At 42.6% G+C, this 18843-nt stretch overlaps 2 protein-coding genes across 2 annotated transcripts; one reads left to right on the forward strand and one right to left on the reverse strand.

Moving 5' to 3' along the window:
* Positions 1 to 3169: 3169 nt before the first annotated feature.
* On the reverse strand, positions 3170 to 8224 carry lipg (lipase, endothelial). Its single transcript, XM_077600607.1, has 10 exons — positions 8006 to 8224; positions 6209 to 6387; positions 5944 to 6123; positions 5324 to 5435; positions 5002 to 5220; positions 4684 to 4926; positions 4400 to 4520; positions 4104 to 4331; positions 3906 to 4010; positions 3170 to 3835 (listed from the first exon to the last, which is right to left on the reverse strand). Exons 1-10 carry the CDS (start codon positions 8073 to 8075, stop codon positions 3823 to 3825), a joined length of 1470 nt encoding a protein of 489 aa, XP_077456733.1. The 5' UTR covers positions 8076 to 8224; the 3' UTR covers positions 3170 to 3822.
* Positions 8225 to 10852: 2628 nt separating this feature from the next.
* LOC144074271 (E3 ubiquitin-protein ligase KCMF1-like) lies at positions 10853 to 18594 on the forward strand. The gene is made up of 7 exons (XM_077600609.1): positions 10853 to 11099; positions 12030 to 12197; positions 12284 to 12423; positions 14761 to 14862; positions 14952 to 15132; positions 15197 to 15506; positions 17819 to 18594. The coding sequence occupies exons 1-7, from the start codon at positions 11084 to 11086 to the stop codon at positions 18117 to 18119; spliced, it is 1218 nt and encodes a 405-aa protein (XP_077456735.1). The 5' UTR covers positions 10853 to 11083; the 3' UTR covers positions 18120 to 18594.
* The last annotated feature ends 249 nt before the right edge of the window (positions 18595 to 18843 follow it).

An 18843-nucleotide genomic window follows, 5' to 3' on the forward strand; every position in this document is an offset into this window, starting at 1 on the left:
GACAACATTGACGTCAACTTGTGTTTGGAATGTCACCTGCTGTCACACGTGTAACACGAAGCCCTTGTACAGTACACGAGCGTGGAGCAGCCGGTCAATTGTTGCTGCGTACTATAATAGTCACGCTGGATGTCACGGGTCGCCGTAAGCATTAAACATTATCACGATGTCCAGTAAACACAGGAGGGGTAACTTTGTACTGTTGGAGTTTACTAAGGAGTAAAAATCCTGTCTGAAATACGGCGACTGGACAATTTGGCATCTCACCGCGACTAGGCAGTTAAAGTATATGCGTTTTTTTTTCTTCCCGTTTCACCTCAAGTTTCCTAGAAAAGCTTTGGGATGCCGTTACTTGGAAATCCAGACAATCCATGTGAGCGGAAGACTTTCAACTCGGGCCAAAATTGAACCAGAGTTGCCTCTCGGTTCAACAATTCAATGTAAAAGTGACCTTGTCAAATTTAGGGTAAACTAATTGGCTGCGGTGTGTGCCACTATTTTACTGTGGGGGGGAAATGAGGAAACCATGAAAGGTTTATTCTTAAAGTAACAACAGATGACAGTAAAATGGCTATGTTTGAACTCTTGTTTTTATAGCCACTGTAAAATGATATGGAGATATTTTTGCAGGAAATCACAGGCTAGTAAATTACAAGACTTATTTTTCCATGTTGGTGTAAAAAGAAAACTAATTTAAATTTTAGGGTTAACGAAGTACTATACTGTTTTTTTAATCACAGTAAAATTGGTTAATAACTGAACTTTATTGTATGCTTAGAGATATTTTTCTCTAAACATCAGCATTGATTACAATATTATATATATATATATATATAAACCCATACATACATATAAATAAATATACATATACATACATACACATAGATGTACATGTATACATACGGTTGGTTATTTAGCCAGTGGGTTTAGCAACTGGGTGCTAACACAAACTTTTTGTTCCTGAAAGGGATTAATTTAATATGGTAAATGATATTGTTGGCTTCACTGCATTTCAGCGTTGCAATTTTACAGTATATGGCTAGATTTTTTTTACTGGCTTTTTTTTTTACAGTGGACAGCGCTCGCTGACCTGAATTTCTACCGACACCCTTCACGTCATCCCTTTTTGCATCATACAAAGTCCCCAGCAGTGATTGTCACAGTGTGCTGAAATGACCCAGAGGAAAAGGTTAAAAAATGTTATGTCATTGTCATTTGGCAGGACTCCTAAATAGCTCCCAAACTCCATTGCTAAACAAACATATTGCTCTAGTTTTTGGTTTCTGGCCTTTCAAAATTGTTTCTGGCAAAAGCTTTTGCTCATTTCTCCTCCAAATGCATTTTTTCCAACAAATCTCCTCGGCTCATTGACTATCAATGACAGCAATAGACGTCGAATTCGTATGAAGTGACACCGAAGTGATCACATCGCCTTGTGACCGACTGACATCCAAGTGGGTCAAACCAGTGCTGCAGTGTAAATCCGTCTCAAAATGAATGACGCATGAGAAAGTTCCATTTCAAATGTGACTAAACGGTCTGTGCGGTGAGGCAGATAGACTTGGAAGTCACCAAAGCAACAGGGCACAACATCAAACTCCCGTGTTCTGGCTTTCACGCTTTGTGGTTGCCTCGTCTTGTCCCGCCTGGTGAAAATGGGTCATATGCTGCGGTTAGCGGCAAAGATAAATGCAGCCTTAATAATAGAAATTGTTGTCTTTATACGGAGTTTTCCTTCCCGCTGCACACGTGTGGAGCAAGTCTACTGAGTTCGCGTAAGTGGAATTCAAATGTGAGATTCTTTAACTCATTAGCTGCCATCGACGGCATCCAAAACATTTGAAGGGGGCGGGCCAAGTCGTTCCCACGTTAAACGGATTAGACTTCTAGTAGGGATGAACTAATTCAAGGAATATTGTCTATTATAGACAATGGTAGTCAAAGAGTTGGGGGGGGGAAAACTAAAGATAGTATAGTATGTAGTAATAATAGGGGTGATTCTTCTTTGCGGTTTTTCGATTATTGCAGTAATGTCTGGTCTATGTTAGCCACGCTATTTGAGTGATTACTGTACTGTTAGAACAGGGCGGCCTGGTGTGCGAGTGGTTAGCGCCTCACAGTATTGGGATCGAAGGTTCCATCCCAGATCCCTGTGTAGAGTTTGCATGTTCTCCCCAGGCTTGCGTGGGTTTTCTACAGGTACTCCGGGTTCATCCCACATCCCAGAAAATGTTGATCTTATTCATTCATTCGCTGTCATCCTTCTACTTCAAGTGAATTGGACGTCTACTTGTGATGAACTCAATTAAATTCAGAGTAGTATTCTTTAAAAAAAAAAAAGATATTGTGCAATAGCAGTTTTTGATGAGATAATGGGTGCAAATGGACACTAGTTGACACAGTTGCATAATCCCAAACATTATGTTATGTCAGTAGTGTAGTATTTGACAAGTCAAGAGATAGCATTGTCAAAGTGAAGGGAGATTTTCCCTGATCCAGTTTTTCTAGCACTGGAATATGTGAAACGTGTTCATAGGAATGGTTTTAATTACCAAGCAAAGTCTGACATGCCCATAACACCATTCTGTACATATATGCATGTGCCAAATGATGATCACGGTTACACACTCGTTAGTACATGCGCAAACTTGCAATACAAAAAAATCAGTTCAAAGAATAGTGTGGAATTGGGTTCGTGTACGATTGTATCGCTGAAGGTGTTGATTTTCAAAAGGAGTTAGTTCAGGTCGTAATTCATATTTTTAGGTGGAATGAGGCTAGTGGCGTATTCACACACCGTTTGGTGCAGATCAAACTTGGTGACCTCTGATGCGGATCCAACAGGCAGTCTGAGACATGGTATCATTGGTTTTTTAAGTCTTAAGAAAATCACTTTATTTTTCACTTTGTTTGTAAACAATGCCTGTTTGAGTTTTCAGAATTAAGCAGCTTTTATGTTCACTTTTGAGTTTGAGTTAGAAAAAAAAGTTGAACATCGTACCAGTTTTCTTAGAGGCTCGTTCATTATGACGCCATTTCTTCCACCAATAACGAGTCACATTTTGATGACCGAGACCAGTCCTCGAGGGCCCCTGTGGGTGCAAGTTTTTTTAAAAAGACACCACGTTCCAGCCACCTTTCGTACATATACAATACTGAGGCAGCATAGTAATAGAAATGGATGAATTTATTTAATTTTCAAAAGGTTATTTACATTATGTACATAAACACACCCCAAAGAACATACAGTAACACTTGGCACAAAACAACCATGTGCAATGAGAATAGCATCTCTTCCAAATATACAGTGTATTAATAATCTCACTCAGCAGCAGGAAAGGCACACTTGGTCACAATCACATCATACATACACAATTACTGCATCTACTATGTCATTCAACACTATTATGGGATGTGCTATGATAAATAACATTGGTTGTGCAGTGCTTCAATTTTCTTTTCCATAAATTAAAAATAAAGACGCATTAAAAACTGTACAGTACAGAAACTACAATAGCTGGCATACGTTCAACTGACCGTCTAGTACCTTACTTAAAGGAACATTTTGTAACTCTTTAGCACCCTTTCACAGACCGCCTTGACCCCAGCCTCCTCCCTCTTAGTCTCTTAAAGTTGGCACGACCTTTTCCAGTTTCCAGGAACCAACCATTCAGATGCGCTTGAAAATGTCCGACACCAAATTCCCCTTACCGCTGTGTGCCAATCAGTCCTCCTTTTGAAAAAAGTGCTCAGATTAAGCGAAAGCAGCGCTTGTCGCTTTAGCCATGTTGGGTCCCCTTGGTGCATCAAGTTGGCGGAATTTTAAATGGCTATGCTGTGGATAGATGTGTGGGGAGGGTGAGATTAATTGAGGGACTTCTTATTTCGCACCGTTTGTTTCTTACCGTTTTCTAGGTTTCACTTCCCAACCGTCACGACACTTGACAAATGTTAACGATTCACCAGGAGAGATTTCTGTTTTGGATGGGTCTTGTGCACAGAAGGTAAATCTGCAAAAGAAGAATTCATTAGAAAATATTGCCATTTTGGGGACTGGCTAGATTGCCGTAAAGGGGTCCCAAAATGGCATATTCCGCACTCACTTCCTTTGCGTTTCTCCAGCTTTGACACGAATCCGTCGGATTTCCAGCACGGATTTTGGAGGTGAAGGATTCCAGGACCAGAAGTTCTTCTTTATGGACTCCCACACAGCAGCTAAGGATTGGGCGTCACCTTCCCAACTCAGCTTGATCTTCAGCAGGTCGCCGAGGTCCTTCTCAGTGAACACCAAGTAGGTGTTGGTCTGGTTCAGTCCGACGGCCTTGTCGTGGCTACACGGGGAAAACGCCATTAAACAGAGTCTGCGGCTGAATTTTGACGCTCGTGAAACTGTACTCACACGTCTCCAAAAATGTCTTCGGTGTCATTATGAGCGCCGGTCAAATGAACGTAGAAGGTTGGCTTGGCATTGTCGGCCTGCTTTCTGTTGAACACGTGCATCTTCATCTGGTAATGGTAACCTTCAAGGTAATGCAGTTGAGTTAATGATTTATCATCAGGTCATCCAAGTGCAACCACATGATGTTGGGTTAATAATAACAGGATGCAATAAACTAAACTCAATGTCAACTTCCTGCTCAAGCAAGATGCAATAAAGTGGGCTAGCCGGAGATGGCGACTGACCTCCGAAAGGCATGTCCGCACGGGTCTTCAGGTACATTTTGCTGTTGCGTCTCTTGCGCATATTGCGGGTCTCGTAGCCGATGTTGTTGCAGCGGTTTTTTCGGCAGCTCAGGCAGATGCCTTTCATGAAGCGGTCCGGGTCGGTGCACTGGTAGGCAAAGCTCACGTGGTCCCGGTTCATCAGAGAGTCAACGAAAAGGTGGACGGCTCGCTCGTGTTCGCACTTAAGCGCTTCCATCAAGTCTGGTGTCAGAGGATTTCAGCGTCTTTACAAACATGTCGAACTGGTAGCAGAGCGCATTCAGGTGGACGACTTACTTCCGGTTGCGGTCAGCACTTCACCTAAAGAGCACCCTGGTTGGACTAAGCCACCGTTGGGGTAGATGTCGACATCCCCGATCGGCCGTTGAATCCCAATGGTTATACCCAATGTTTGCGGGCTGTACGTGTGAAGGACATCCACGAAATCGGCATCGTCTGGCGAGAGGCGCTCCTCCTCCTTCGCGTTTTCAAACATCGGGCCGGCTGGGTCCAAACCTAACGAAGTAACCAGACGTTAAATTGACGAGTTGAACCGAGCACAGCTTCAACCCACATTCATACACAACACGATGCCAAAGAGAGCATCAAACGAGCTTACCCGTGATTCTCCCAAGTGATCCTCGCACGTACGTTCCGGCGTAGCCCGCTACGTGAGCCCCTAAGCTGTAGCCGATCAGGTGCACGTTCTCCAGAGGCAACTGCAGTTCATCCTGTCCCAAAACATCAACAAAAATGACGAGATCAGCAGCTGCTACAACGAACAAATGCTGGTTGCGAGCCAGCCACGCTCAGTTAACTTGGACAAGGCCCTTTTCCACACTACGCCGCCTCTGCCATCTGTCTCGCCGGAACTCTTTGTTAGTAGACCATTGAGAAGCGGCCCAGAGTCTTTCTGGCTTGGCGTTTGTTCACTGATCCAATTTTAATCTGATACAAATCCGGCATTTTACAGAGTGAATGCGAGCTGTAGTAAAAGCTTTCTAGTGGAACTGGAGAACAGGGTTTTGACATCCATTCATTTCGGTTCTAAGACGAGTTTTGGTCTCAAAATTGTAGTTTGAGGCTCTTGGTTAAAACCCCCAGATGTCTTACTTGTTTAGTAGTCAGAAGCTGTGTTTTTCCATCAAGACCTCACCTTATTTCTATCTCAGCTTGCGCAACACTACCATGCAACAATTTTCCATACATTTCCTCATTAGGGTTTCTTTCAAGCCATACCTGAAGCCAGTCCAACAAGGCAGCGATATCCTGGCCCACGACATTCGTGTTGTTGACGGCATCCGGGTAAAGCTGTTGAGCCATGCCGATCCAGTCCACCACGATTACGTTAGCCTCGTTCTCACGCTGCATGACCGCTGCCACCAACTTCTGCATCCAGGCCTCGAAAATCCCACTCATCTATATACGGAAAAAGAACGTTCCACCTTCAATTTAGCTGCTTATGCCGACACGGAGAAGCAACACAAGATGCATCCGTGCATACCGTCCAGCCATGAATGATAAAGATCGTCTTGGCCGTAACGTTAAAGCCGCACTCCTGCAGACAATTTCTGTTGCCGGCCTGCAGGTAGCAGCCCTTCTGGTCCAGATCAAAACTCTTCCTCATGTTGTACTTGACGGTGAAATCTAGAGGGACGACCTCAGTTGGAAACTCATCTCCGCCTGAGTGGAAGTCGAAAATCATGATCAAATGTTCTTTCCGAAAAGGAAAATAAAATAGCTTGGTGCAACAGTGGTTCTAACAATTGGATGATTTGCCTATAAAATCGATTTGAACAATATACCAATTATAATTAAAATATGACAAAGCTTGACTTGATTCAGGACCCTTCATTTGATTTAATACAATGCTACATACACTTAAAATTACATCTCACTTGAAGCCATGAAAAGCAGGTTTTTTTTTTTTTCAAATTTTATTTCTGAAAAATTTAAATCTTAATTGATAAGATCCAGATCGATGCATCTTTAAAACCTCATTTCCAAAATTTGCAGCTCTATTTATGAAGAAATATTGGTACTGCCAGAGGATAATTGTTTCAGTGATATTTACTGTGCTAGATGTCTAATCCATTCAAATTGTGAGGGCGATGGAAACAAAGATGACTTTTTTTGGCCTCCAGAATTTCATGAAAGTTAAGTGAATGAGTTCAAAAGCCAGTTAGACACACTAAACCTCTCACTCCGAGTTCATGCCTTTCACACAGCCATATTTCTCCATAATTACACATCATTATAGCACTCACGATAATTCCAGAACATTCACATTTGGAATCATGATAGTCACATGATGACAATAAAATGCAAAGTTCAAAGCACTGGATCATGTTCAGTGCTAGTCAGTAAATTTACTTAGAACATGCAGACATTTGAATATAGATTTTTGTTTATAGGTCACTAGTAGACATCCAATTTATTTGAACTAGACAGGCGGGCGGCCCTCCCCGCTAAAAGGGAATGGACGTCTATTGCCGTCAGAGGTAGCCAATCAATTAAAAGTGCCCTTTTTTCAGGGTTGGAATGAATTCAATCCAACAAAGAGAAAAAAGGACTATTTATCCCTTACAGGCCACTTATTTGAAATCATTGGCTGCCATAGACATGCAATACATTTTGACTGGGGGGGAATGAATGAGCGCTCATTTGCCCCTCCCAGTGAAGATGGGTCAGACATCTAAAACCGTCAATGGCACCAAAAGATGAGCATTCACGGACAGTCTTCCCTGTTTGAATTGGGTATCTAGCACCAACAATGACAGTTAAATACTAGAGGTGAATAAAAAGAACTTTAGAATGTTTGGGCCTGTTTTTAGTAACATTATATGGATTTTAGGGGCAGGACTTACAGGTTACCAATGATTAGATTTAATAGAAAAGATTTAAGGAGATGAAGACGGATGTTAATTATTTTGGCTTCTTTGGAGTATTAAAAATGTTGGACTGTTGGCCTAAATGGGCACTTTAACTTGAGATGGTTAAATAGTTTTTATTTCTTAACTTTCTCGGACAAATATTGCCATGATAAAAAGACATTTAGTCAAGAAAATATTTTGTTTAAATCAAGTCACATCCATAATTAATTTGTGGAATACATTATAGAAATATTTTTAAAATACTATAATAAATGATTACAATTTTAAACATAATAATAACATAGCTAATATTTCAATTTTGATGACCAAAACAGGTCACTTGCAGTAAGAAAGGATAAACGTCACAGGTGACAACTTTTGAATGGTTAATATTTACATTTAAATGTAAAAAAAAACCGCAATCTTACCGTTTTCTGCACGAATTAAGGCAGCAGCGCACATCAGCAGAGTGCACAAAAAATGTGCTATTTGATTCATTTCAACGCAGAGTTGGTTCCAAAAAAAAAACAGCCAGCAGCGACAAAGGAGCACGTGAAGCCGGCAACGGTGCGTCTGATTCGGCCACTCACTCAGAACCGGTCGCAGTTCGTTCCCGGTTCAACACCCCCAAAAAATCTATGCAGTCGCGTCAAGCGCTCATTAGTTTTAAATAGTTCCTCCTGGGTTGAGTCATCTGATCATCGGCTGATCTGCAGCGCGTCTGATTGGTCAAACCCCCGTTTGTTTACGTCGTGGGCGTGGTTTAGATGAATGAAGTTGTAGTACGGAGACGCACAACACGCGCAAGGAGAAAAAAACGTGTTGCGCTCAAATGAAGGTCACGCATTTGTTGCCCGATGCAAACAATGTGTAGAATGAACACATGGCTGTAGGGCGAGGGAAAGCTTTTAGCACCAATTCACGTTGTTGGTGACAAAAGCAGCCTGCACTTTCGCTGGAATGTCTTAAAAGGCTAATATGGAAGGGGTGGGGGAGTGGGGAGCCCCACCATCCCCCATGAAAGAAGCACCCCCACCTTCAATCCTTCTTTCTTTTCTTGGCTCACAGCCAAAGCATCAGCTTAGTTCACTTTCAATTGATGAGGGTTAGAATGGTGCTACTATAACAATGGGGAGAGGGTTGTGTGTGTGTAAATTGGTGGGATTGGACGGACGTCCAGTCCATTTGAGATGAGAGCAGCTGGCAGCGATCGGATGGGACTGCGACATGATAATGGCCTTTGGCCACTACGTCTTATACTCAGATGTGGGACTAAAAATGTTAAACGAAAGCATTTTTTGCCTCCTGATGACGATTGCTAGTATTGGCCAATACCGGTACTGTACCGACCAAAAGCCACGTTCAGAAAAAAATACTATATTACTAAGTATTCACTAGGCGGCCCGGCGGATGAGTGGCTCCTGGGTTTGAATCCAGGTCGGTCCACCTGTGTGGAGTTTGTTTGTTATCCATGGGCCTGGGTGGGTTTTATCTGGAGACTCTGGTTTCCTCCCACATTCCAAAAACATACATGGTTGGCTGATTGGACACTCCAAATTGCCCCTAGGTACGAATGTGAATGGTTGTGCCCTGCGATCTGAAGTCAGCTGGGATTGGCTCCAGCACACCCCGCGGCCTTTGTGAGGATGAGCAATTCAGAAAATGAATGAATGAATGAATACTCTCTTGCTATCATGGCTTGATCAGACACTGCTTGACTCATTGTCTGATATATATTCGCAGTAAATTTTTTACCATGAACTTATTACCCAGCAGGCTGATGGTGAAGAGGTTCACCCACCCGACTTCGGTGCGGGCTCAATTCCCGCAGGTGTCGGTGTGATTGTGAGTGCGAATGGTCGTCTGTCTCTCTGTGTGCCCTACGACTGATTGGTGACCAGTCTTGGGTGTAGTCGACATTTCAGATTAAGACATCTGGGATAGGCTCCAGCAACCCCCACACACCCTTACAAGGATGTGCGGTACAGAAAATGAATGAATGAATTTACCCGCTTACCTGCCATTGACAGTGACAGCCGTTCAGTTCAAATGGATTTACTAGAGACAAATAGTATTGCACCGAGATCATTTTTTTTGGCTCTCTTTACCGATTCTGATGCCCAGCTGTGTGGTATGCCGATGCTGTTGGCATTGCAACATGATCACTCAAGGCCGACCATTCCGGCTCAAATAGATTTGATTATTTGACGTTTGGTCTCATTTTGTGGTAGTAAATGAGCTAATCGACTACCAAAACCAAAATTTGCGGCTGGTCACATTTTTGTCAATTTATTGAAGAATAACATTTAGTCAGTTGCCGCTCTTTCAAGATGACGCTTGTGCAGAGAAATCCACTTTCAGTTTTGTCATGTGCATTTATTTGGGATTGTTTCACAAGTTTTCACACGACATGAATGAAGTCACATACAGAATGTTAGTTTTATAATTGTAGAACTGGAGAGGTAATACATGATGTCAAAGTGAAATCACGCCGTTAAAATCTCTTTGTCATCTTTAATTTAGAATTTGAATTTTATTTAATCAAAATTATGATTTTAAATATTGTGTACATACTATATTATATACTATATTTTTTTATTGAATACAAATATACTGTCATGATAATTTCGTTATAATAAAAAAATCATAATAATTGAACAAATGTTTAATTTTGAAACAACAAATCATTAAATGGCTACTAGGCCTGGCCAAGAAATGGATTTAATGAATTCTTAAAAAAAAAAAAAAATGAAAATGATACGTTTTTTTCTTATTTTCGTTTGTGTAGCCATTAAATTGTAATTGGGGGCTTTCAGCATGACTAGGGAAAGCGAAAAGTGTATGTAAGACCGATGTTTTGCACTTACAAAGTGCAAAACATTTTTCAACATTTTACCCAATTTTAACCCCATATAGAACAAGGGATTATTTTGGGTCATTTGGAAAAAAATAACTATTTAAAGATCTGGTGTCCACATACTTTACACGGACATCATATTTTGAGTAATGTGGAATATTGTGGTATTAACATTTGGTATTCAAGTGGGTCACAGCCGTAATATACAGTGATGTCGACACATTTGTTATATCTCCTAGCCCTAATCTCTGATTTTTTATAGAAAAATCAACAAAAAAGAAAAATGTTGATTGTTTTTTAAACATTGGTTTTGCTCTATGAAGCAAGCCCTAAATTAAAATATGAAAATGGGGTTTAATTTATGCATGTCTTGTCCCTTGTTGATGACGACATTTGGCTGTTGTTTCATAGCTATGACAACAGCGCCATCTCGCGTGCGAAGGCGCGATAAGCCGAGCGGTGACACAGCAGCGGGTGGACGGAGGGAGGGCAGCAGTAGCAACAGCAGCACACCGGATCCTTCATGAAGGGAAGGAGGCCAGGGACAAGCAGACCGCCCGCCCCGGCTTCTCCTTCTCGTCATTAGCATATCCCTCCTTCCACTTTAGCAAGTCAGGCCCGACCTAAGGGTCGCTTCGGGCTTCGTAGAATGTCCCGTCATGAAGGTAAGGAACGCTGCGGCGACTGGGCGAGCCAGGGTCGGCGTTTGTCGCCAACGTTGAAGCACCGGCGGCTAACCCTAGCTAACTCACTAGTCGCCGGGGCTTACGTTAACAGCGCGGACGCGAGGGGGTCGGCAGGCAAACGCGAATGTCGACGAGTTTAATAGCGAAATAGCGACTGTCGTGCGCGGCCTCGTGCTAACTTGAGCCGGCGACGAGGCTGTCAAAGAGGCGGAAGAAGCCCACAAGCCTCGTACACTAGCAGTTAGCATGGCGGCTAACAGGAGCCAGGCTCCGGCTTGGTTATGGTTACCAGGCTGGGTTGGGTTAGGGGGGGCTCCGGGGCGGTGGTGAGTGCCCAGAATAGGCAGCTGCCAACGGGGGCGAGGCTGCTCTCGTTCGTCGCCACGTGTAAATGATAACTGCCCTCTTGGTGGTTATATTTTGAGTGTATTCTTAAATATCTAGCGCTAACGTGGACATAGACTCACCACACGCGCTCGTCCTTGCGGTCAACCTTGCCCGAGATTGAAAAAGTTCGTTACTTAAACACGACGTGAGGAACCGTTTTTTAACTAGAAAACTGGAAAGAAGCTACTTTAAATGCTTGATAGTACGCTTTTTTCGGTTCAAAGGCTGCCTATTTACCCCATAAAGAGTCAGTTAAGGTAAAGTTACTATGCTTTAATGACCACTACTGATGTTATAGGAACATCCCTTTCAAAATTGTCAAATACAGTGGAGATTTATAAGACTACTAAACTGGGAGAACTAACTGTGAATGCTCATCTTTCAATAGCTTTGACGGCGCTACACATCCAATCCGTTTGTACATTGGCCCCTCACCGTCAAAACAGCTCGGACGTCTAGCGCCGTCAATGGCAGCCGATGAGTTAAGACGGAAATGAACTCAAAATGCCGTGTTGCCCACAGGCGTGAGCTGCGACGCGTGTCTGAAAGGCAACTTCCGAGGTCGGCGCTACAAATGTTTAATCTGCTACGACTACGACCTGTGCGCGTCGTGCTACGAGAGCGGCGCCACCACCACCAGACACACCAGGGAGCACCCCATGCAGTGCATATTGACACGTGTGGACTTTGGTGAGTATCGCTGACGCGGCACTAGACCGGAGAAAGGTGGCAAAAGAGGCTGCAGTCCCTGAACGCCTCGCCGGGTCTGCTTACAGACTTGTATTACGGCGGTGAAGCGTTCTCAGTGGAGCAGCCCCAGGCTTTCACCTGTCCTTACTGTGGCAGAATGGGCTACACCGAGATGTCCCTGCAGGAGCATGTAGCGGCGGAGCACACGGAGACCTCCACCGAAGTGGTATGTCAGTGGCGGCGATAGACGTACAGTCCATTTGGAGCCTTTCCTTCATTTTCCATACTGCTTATCCTCACCAAGGTCGTGGGGGCTGCTGGGCCTATACCAGCCAACTATGGGCATCAGGTGGGGGACACCCTGAATAGGTGGCCGGCCAATCGCAGGGCACAATGAGATGGACAAACATTCACGCTCACACTCATACCTAGGGGCAATTTAGAGTGGTCAACATATCACGCTCACACTCATACCTAAGGACAATTTAGAGTGGTCAATATATGCCTTCCATGCATGTTTTGGGGATGTGGGAGGACGTGACCGGACGTTTGGTCGCCCGGACGTTTGGTCGCAACGGACGTTTGGTCGCCCGGACGTTTGGTCGCCCGGACGTTTGGTCGCCCGGATGTTTGGTCGCCCGGACGTTTGGTCAGCCGGATGTTTGGTCGCCCGGGTGAATATAATTTTGAGAGCTGGTTTCAACAGTAGATATTTATCAATCTTATAACTATGAGGCCGACGCGCCAACTACTTGTCCGCCCGGCCCCCTTTTGGAACCTAGCATAGCAAAATTAGTCAGAATTAGCATTGTGAGATTCTGAGTTGACCCTATACAAGGCATGGGACTATTTTGGTTAATTTGGATTAGATTAGATTCAATTTTATTCATTTGCATTATTATTCATTTACAAATTTATCCTCAGAGACCTGCTCTCCAAGTGCAAGGATATTCATCATCTGGGTCATGTAGACCACAATATTTACATTCATTATAGTACAAATGTTATTAAAGGTTAAGTTATATATATTTTTTATTAATCATTATTTAGATTTATTATTAAATAAATAAATGTTATTAAAAACTAAATTAAAATGAATAAAAACAGGAATACACTGTTTATGGTCCCCAAAACACTCTTAAGTTGATAACGCTTTCAGTGGCATTGATGGTGATGTAAGCGTCCAATCAGGGATGTGAATCTTAAAAACTAAATTAACTGGGAGTGTGGCAGTAAATGAGCAACCATTCATTTGATGCAACTCTCCCATTTCAAATGGATTGGACGTTAATCAATATCAATGACGGCCATTTAAGTTAGGTAAAATTGCGTGAATAACAAATATTTTCAAAATTCCCTTTTTGTTCTAAATGGAAAAACAATTAAACATTTTAAAAAGACAATAATTACATTTTTATCCTTTTAAGCGATTTTATGTATATATAAATATATATATATATATATATATATATATATATATATATATATATATATATATATATATATATATATATATATATATATTTATATATATATATACATATATTTATTTTTATTTTTATTTTTTTTAAATAGATAAAAATCTCAGTTGATCCGCTTTTGAAAGGACCATCAAAAAGGATGACTATCCCCATCTATAGCATTAAAGGCATTATTACGACTGCTCTTTCCAAAAACTCCAGTTATTTTTAGGTTGTTTGTGTGCAGCTAAAAATAGTCGAATTGAAAACGCTGAAAACTGACCTAATTATGAGAAAAGATTGCATAAAGTAGAGGCTATAAATTAAATGTATCCGGTTTATGTAGCAAAATTTTGCTTTACACAACGAAATCAATAGAGCATTAACGATGGCTGCCTCATTTTCCTATTTTCTCACTTCTCAATGCAAATTTTCAGTGTTCCTACTCGGTCATCTGCTTTCCAGTAAGCATTTGTGTTACACCAAATCATAATTTTGATAGTCGATTCAACACCGATTCGTTTTGCAATCTATCCACCAATCCAATTATAAACTAAATCCATTTATAGGCAAAAAACTATGATGCAAAAAGTTAGATTATGAATAGTTTAGAGCTAATATGTAGTTGTATCATTGTTTTCTGAAGCAAATCATTTAGATTGCTTACAAAGATGATCATCTTTCATCAATGACAAAAAAATCTGAGCGCATTTAAAAAAAAAAAAAAAAATCCCCTTCTATTTTTAATTTGTATCAAAAATATCTGGTTAAACAAATAATTAAGATAAATGCTTTGCAAAGAATACTTTCTTTCTATTTATAAAACATTTAAAAAGATAATTTCTGACCTTTATATAAAAATAAAAAAACACCAATAAATATTTAATTAAAAAGAAAATACTTAATGTACCCTCTTTTTGATTTTTACTTAAAATGTAACCATACAAAATAATATTAGAACTTAAAGAAAATACTTGTTTTACATATTTAAAAAGCAGTGTGTATATAGAGACACATTTCCATAAGGTTGTACGTTGGCCCACCGTATAGCAGCCTGGAGACCCTCACACTTTTGAGATGGCTTGTGTTTTTTGGTCCTGCAGATCTGCCCCATATGTGCAGCGCTGCCCGGCGGGGACCCCAATCATGTGACAGAAGACTTTGCTGCTCACCTCACACTTGAACACAGAGCCCCCAGAGACTTGATATCCTTTTGCCCCGCCCCCCGCCGACACCGCATTTAACACATTTGCGTCTAACCAAACACTGTCGCTTCCCTAACCTTGCCTTCCACGACGAGTCGAGCGGCGCACGGCACGTGAGGAGAATGTTCCACCCCGGGCGCGGACTCGGCGGCCCCCGCGCCCGCAGGTCCAACATGCACTTTACCAGCAACACCACCGGGGGGCTCTCGGCCGGCCAGAATTCCTCCCAAAGCTCCAACTACAGCCGGGAGGCCATGGACCCCATCGCAGGTGCGCTACAACGCTTCAAATTCTCCCGACCGACGTTGACCGCGCTCCGCGTTTGTCCCCGCAGAGCTTTTATCGCAGCTTTCGGGCGTGCGGCGTTCGGCCGGCGGCCAACTGAGCTCGGGCCCCTCGGCGTCGCAGCTGCAGCAGCTCCAAATGCAGTTGCAGCTGGAGCGCCAGCAGGCGCAGGCGGCGCGTCAGCAGCTGGAGACAGCGCGTAACGCCACGAGGGGCGGCCGCGCCAACGCCGTCCTCAACGCCAACTCGGCCGCCGTCGGCAACAACCCCAACCTGAGCGCCAATCACAACGCCAACGCCGGCCCCGCCGACGGCCACGTTCAGCACAACGTGCACAGCTCACACTTTCTACTCAGCAGGTTTGATTTCTTGAAAAATAGGACTAACTTTTGTTAATCTTGTAAATTTACTACACTATAAATTATTCATACCAATAACATTTCCAAAAAACAGAAAGAACCCCTTTACACTAATTTAGAGCATTTGAAAATTTTACCCCAGGAATTCTATTTTATGTTTTTAATTTAAATTTTTTAAATCTTTGGCAGCCAATTACAGTGTTAGACGTTCAATCCAATTAGAATGGATTGGATTGCTGGCTCTGTCAAAGCCACTGAAAGATAAGCGTTCGCGATCAGTCTTCGCAGTTTATATAAATTGGACATTTAACATTTTGGCTCTCTTTCTCTATATTTTGTGGTGTTTGTGGAGCTACTTCCGGTTCAGTTTAAGGCAATTGTAGGACTTTTTTTTTGCAAAAATACTGACAACCAATGGAGATTTTTTTGGGAGGTTGAAAATTCATGTCATACAAGTATAATCAGATCTAAAATTCAAAGTGCACAAATAACAACAAACAAACAGACAAATAAATAATAAATAGATTGGTAGTCAACATAAATAAGTAGTAGTCAATATAATGAATAATTAGCAATCAACATAGATACAGTGGGGCAAATAAGTATTTAGTCAACGACCAATTGTGCAAGTTCTCCTACTTGAAAAGATTAGAGGCCTGTAATTGTCAAGATTGGTAAACCTCAACCATGAGAGACTCAATGTGGAAAAAAAAAACAGAAAATCCCATTGTTTGATTTTTAAAGAATTTATTTCCAAATTACAGTGGAAAATAAGTATTTGGTCACCAACAAACAAGCAAGATTTCTGGGTGTCAAAGAGGTCTAACGTCTAACGAGGTCTCCACTTGTTACCTGTATTAATAGCATCTGTTTTAACTCATTACCGGTATAAAAGACACCTGTCCACAACCTCAGTCTCTCACAACACTCCAAACTCCACTATGGCCAAGACCAAAGAGCTGTCGAAGGACACCAGAGACAAAATTGTGGACCTGCACCAGGCTGGGAAGACTGAATCTGCAATAGGTTAAACACTTGGTTTAAATAAATCAACTGTGGGAGCAATTATTAGAAAATGGAAGACATACAGGACCACTGATAATATCCCTCGATCTGGGGCTCCATGCAAGATCTCATCCCGTGGCGTCAAAATGATAACAAGAACGGTGAGCAAAAAGTGAATCACCTACAGAGAGCTGGGACCACAGTAACAAAGGCTACTATCAGTAACACAATGCACCGCCAGGGACTCAAATCCTGCACTGCCAGACGTGTCCCCCTTCTGAAGCCAGTGCACATCCAGGCCCGTCTGCGGTTCGCCAGAGAACATTTGGATGATCCAGAAGAGTACTGGAAGAATGTTACTGGTCAGATGAAACCAAAATAGAACTTTTTGGTAGAAACACAGATTCTCGTGTTTGGAGAAGAAAGAATACTGAATTGCATCCGATGAACACCATACCCACTGTGAAGCATGGGGGTGGAAACATCATGCTTTAGGGCTGTTTTTCTGCAAAGGGACCAGGATGACTGATTTGTGTAAAGGAAAGAATGAATGGGGCCATGTATCGAGAGATTTTGAGTGAAAATCTCCTTCCATCAGCAAGGGCATTGAAGATGAGAGGAGTGGCTTCGTAAGAAGCATTTCAAGCTCCTGGGGTGGCCTAGCCAGTCTCCAGATCTCAACCCCATAGAAAATCTGTGGAGGGAGTTGAAAGTCTGTGTTGCCCAACTGCAGATCTGCATGGAGGAATGGGCCAAAAGACCAGCAACAGTATGTGAAAAGCTTGTGAAGAGTTACATAAAACGTTAGGCCTCCGTTATTGCCAACAAAGGGTACATCAAGTATTGAGATGAACTTTTGGTATTGACCAAATACTTATTTTCCACCATGATTTGCAAATAAATTCTTTAAAAATCAAAATATGATTTCTCTGGGGGTTTTCCCCACATTGTCTCATGCGTGAGGTTTACCCATGTTGACAATTACAGGACTAATCTTTTCAAGTTGGATAACTTGCACAATTGGTGGTTGACTAAATACTTATTTTCCCCACTGTAAGTAGTCAACATAAATAAGTAATAGTCAATATAATGAATAATTAGCAGTCAACATAGATAAGTAGTCAACATTGAATAAGTGGTCACATAAATAAGTAGGTACAAAGTATACACCTGTGGTCATAGGTTTATCATAAGTCGCCCAAAAACCAACAGGGAGTATAGCAAAATGTGGAATTAAAGGTGCTAAAGTTCACAAGTAAGTCACCAAGAAATTGGAAGTTTCCAATCCATTTCCTCTTTTCCTGCAGGTTGAGCGAAGCGCGTGTGTCGGAGGCGGAGCGCCAGGCGTGCGAGGCGCAGTGCGCCGACAGGAGCTTGTTTGTTACAGAGCTCTTGCTCTCCACACTGCTGGCGGACCACCAGCAGCAGCGCCACGGGGCGGATGACGACGTGGCCGCCGACCTCCAGCGCCGCCGCCGCCACCGTCGTCCCGGCTCGTGCGACCTGACCGACTTCCGGTCGGTGATGACGCTGGACGTGGCGCTGGAGAACCTCAACCTGAAAGAGAGCTATGGCGCCAGGAAAGAGCCCCCCGCGCCATCCCTTTGATGGAGCCAAAAAAAGACTAAGCCAACCTTCCCTCTTTGCTCTTTTTACTCTTCACTGATTTTGTCATTTCAACCCCCCCCCCCCCCCCCCTTCCGCTGTGTACGTGGAGTTAGACGAGTGAATGTGAGAGAGAACTATATAAATCTATTCTGAAAAAAAGGCAAAAATCTATACGAACACTGATAATCACATACTCACGTCGCCACGAGAAGGTTAAAAAAAGTGCAAACTGTTACAGCTAATCCGCATGATCGAGCTTTCATGTACACACTGATTGTCGCCCTCTTCCTTGGACACACTACAAGACTTTCTATCAAAACACAACCTACGTGTGTGAGTATATATATATATATGTGTGCGCTTTCTGCACCTCCTAAATGAAACGAGGATAAACATGCGTGTCAGGTCTCCCGAAGAAAACGTCAGGTGAACTTTCAGTGTGGACCACAATAAACATGTTTTGGATGGAAATCAACTAACAAAATATGGTTATCGGTCTCACTCTGTGTTCATTTTGTTGAGGTTGTGGGCTATATGGGACAATATGTCAGGTTTAGAATTGGTCTCATCTCATTTTCTGAACTGCTTTATCCTCATCAGGGTCGTGGGGGATGCTGGAGCCTGTCCCAACTGACTTCAGGCCAGAGACGGCGGTATCGGTGGCCAGCCAATCGCAGGGCACAAGGAGACAACCATTCACGCTCACACTCATACCTAGGTGCAA

The sequence above is a fragment of the Stigmatopora argus genome, chromosome 5 (genome assembly GCF_051989625.1).
Source record: "Stigmatopora argus isolate UIUO_Sarg chromosome 5, RoL_Sarg_1.0, whole genome shotgun sequence".
NCBI lineage: Eukaryota > Metazoa > Chordata > Actinopteri > Syngnathiformes > Syngnathidae > Stigmatopora > Stigmatopora argus.

Bases quoted from the DNA above. Each gene is read 5' to 3' on its own strand.
- lipg (XM_077600607.1), bottom strand. From the start codon at position 8,075: ATGAATCAAATAGCACATTTTTTGTGCACTCTGCTGATGTGCGCTGCT. The intron at 5,221-5,323 runs GTAAGCTCGTTT...TTACTTCGTTAG, and splicing joins ATCACTTGGGAGAATCACGG to GTTTGGACCCAGCCGGCCCG. The intron at 4,332-4,399 runs GTGAGTACAGTT...TTCCCCGTGTAG, and splicing joins GAAGACATTTTTGGAGACGT to CCACGACAAGGCCGTCGGAC.
- LOC144074271 (XM_077600609.1), top strand. The intron at 12,198-12,283 runs GTGAGTATCGCT...GTCTGCTTACAG, and splicing joins ATTGACACGTGTGGACTTTG to ACTTGTATTACGGCGGTGAA. The intron at 14,863-14,951 runs ATATCCTTTTGC...CTTGCCTTCCAC, and splicing joins ACAGAGCCCCCAGAGACTTG to GACGAGTCGAGCGGCGCACG.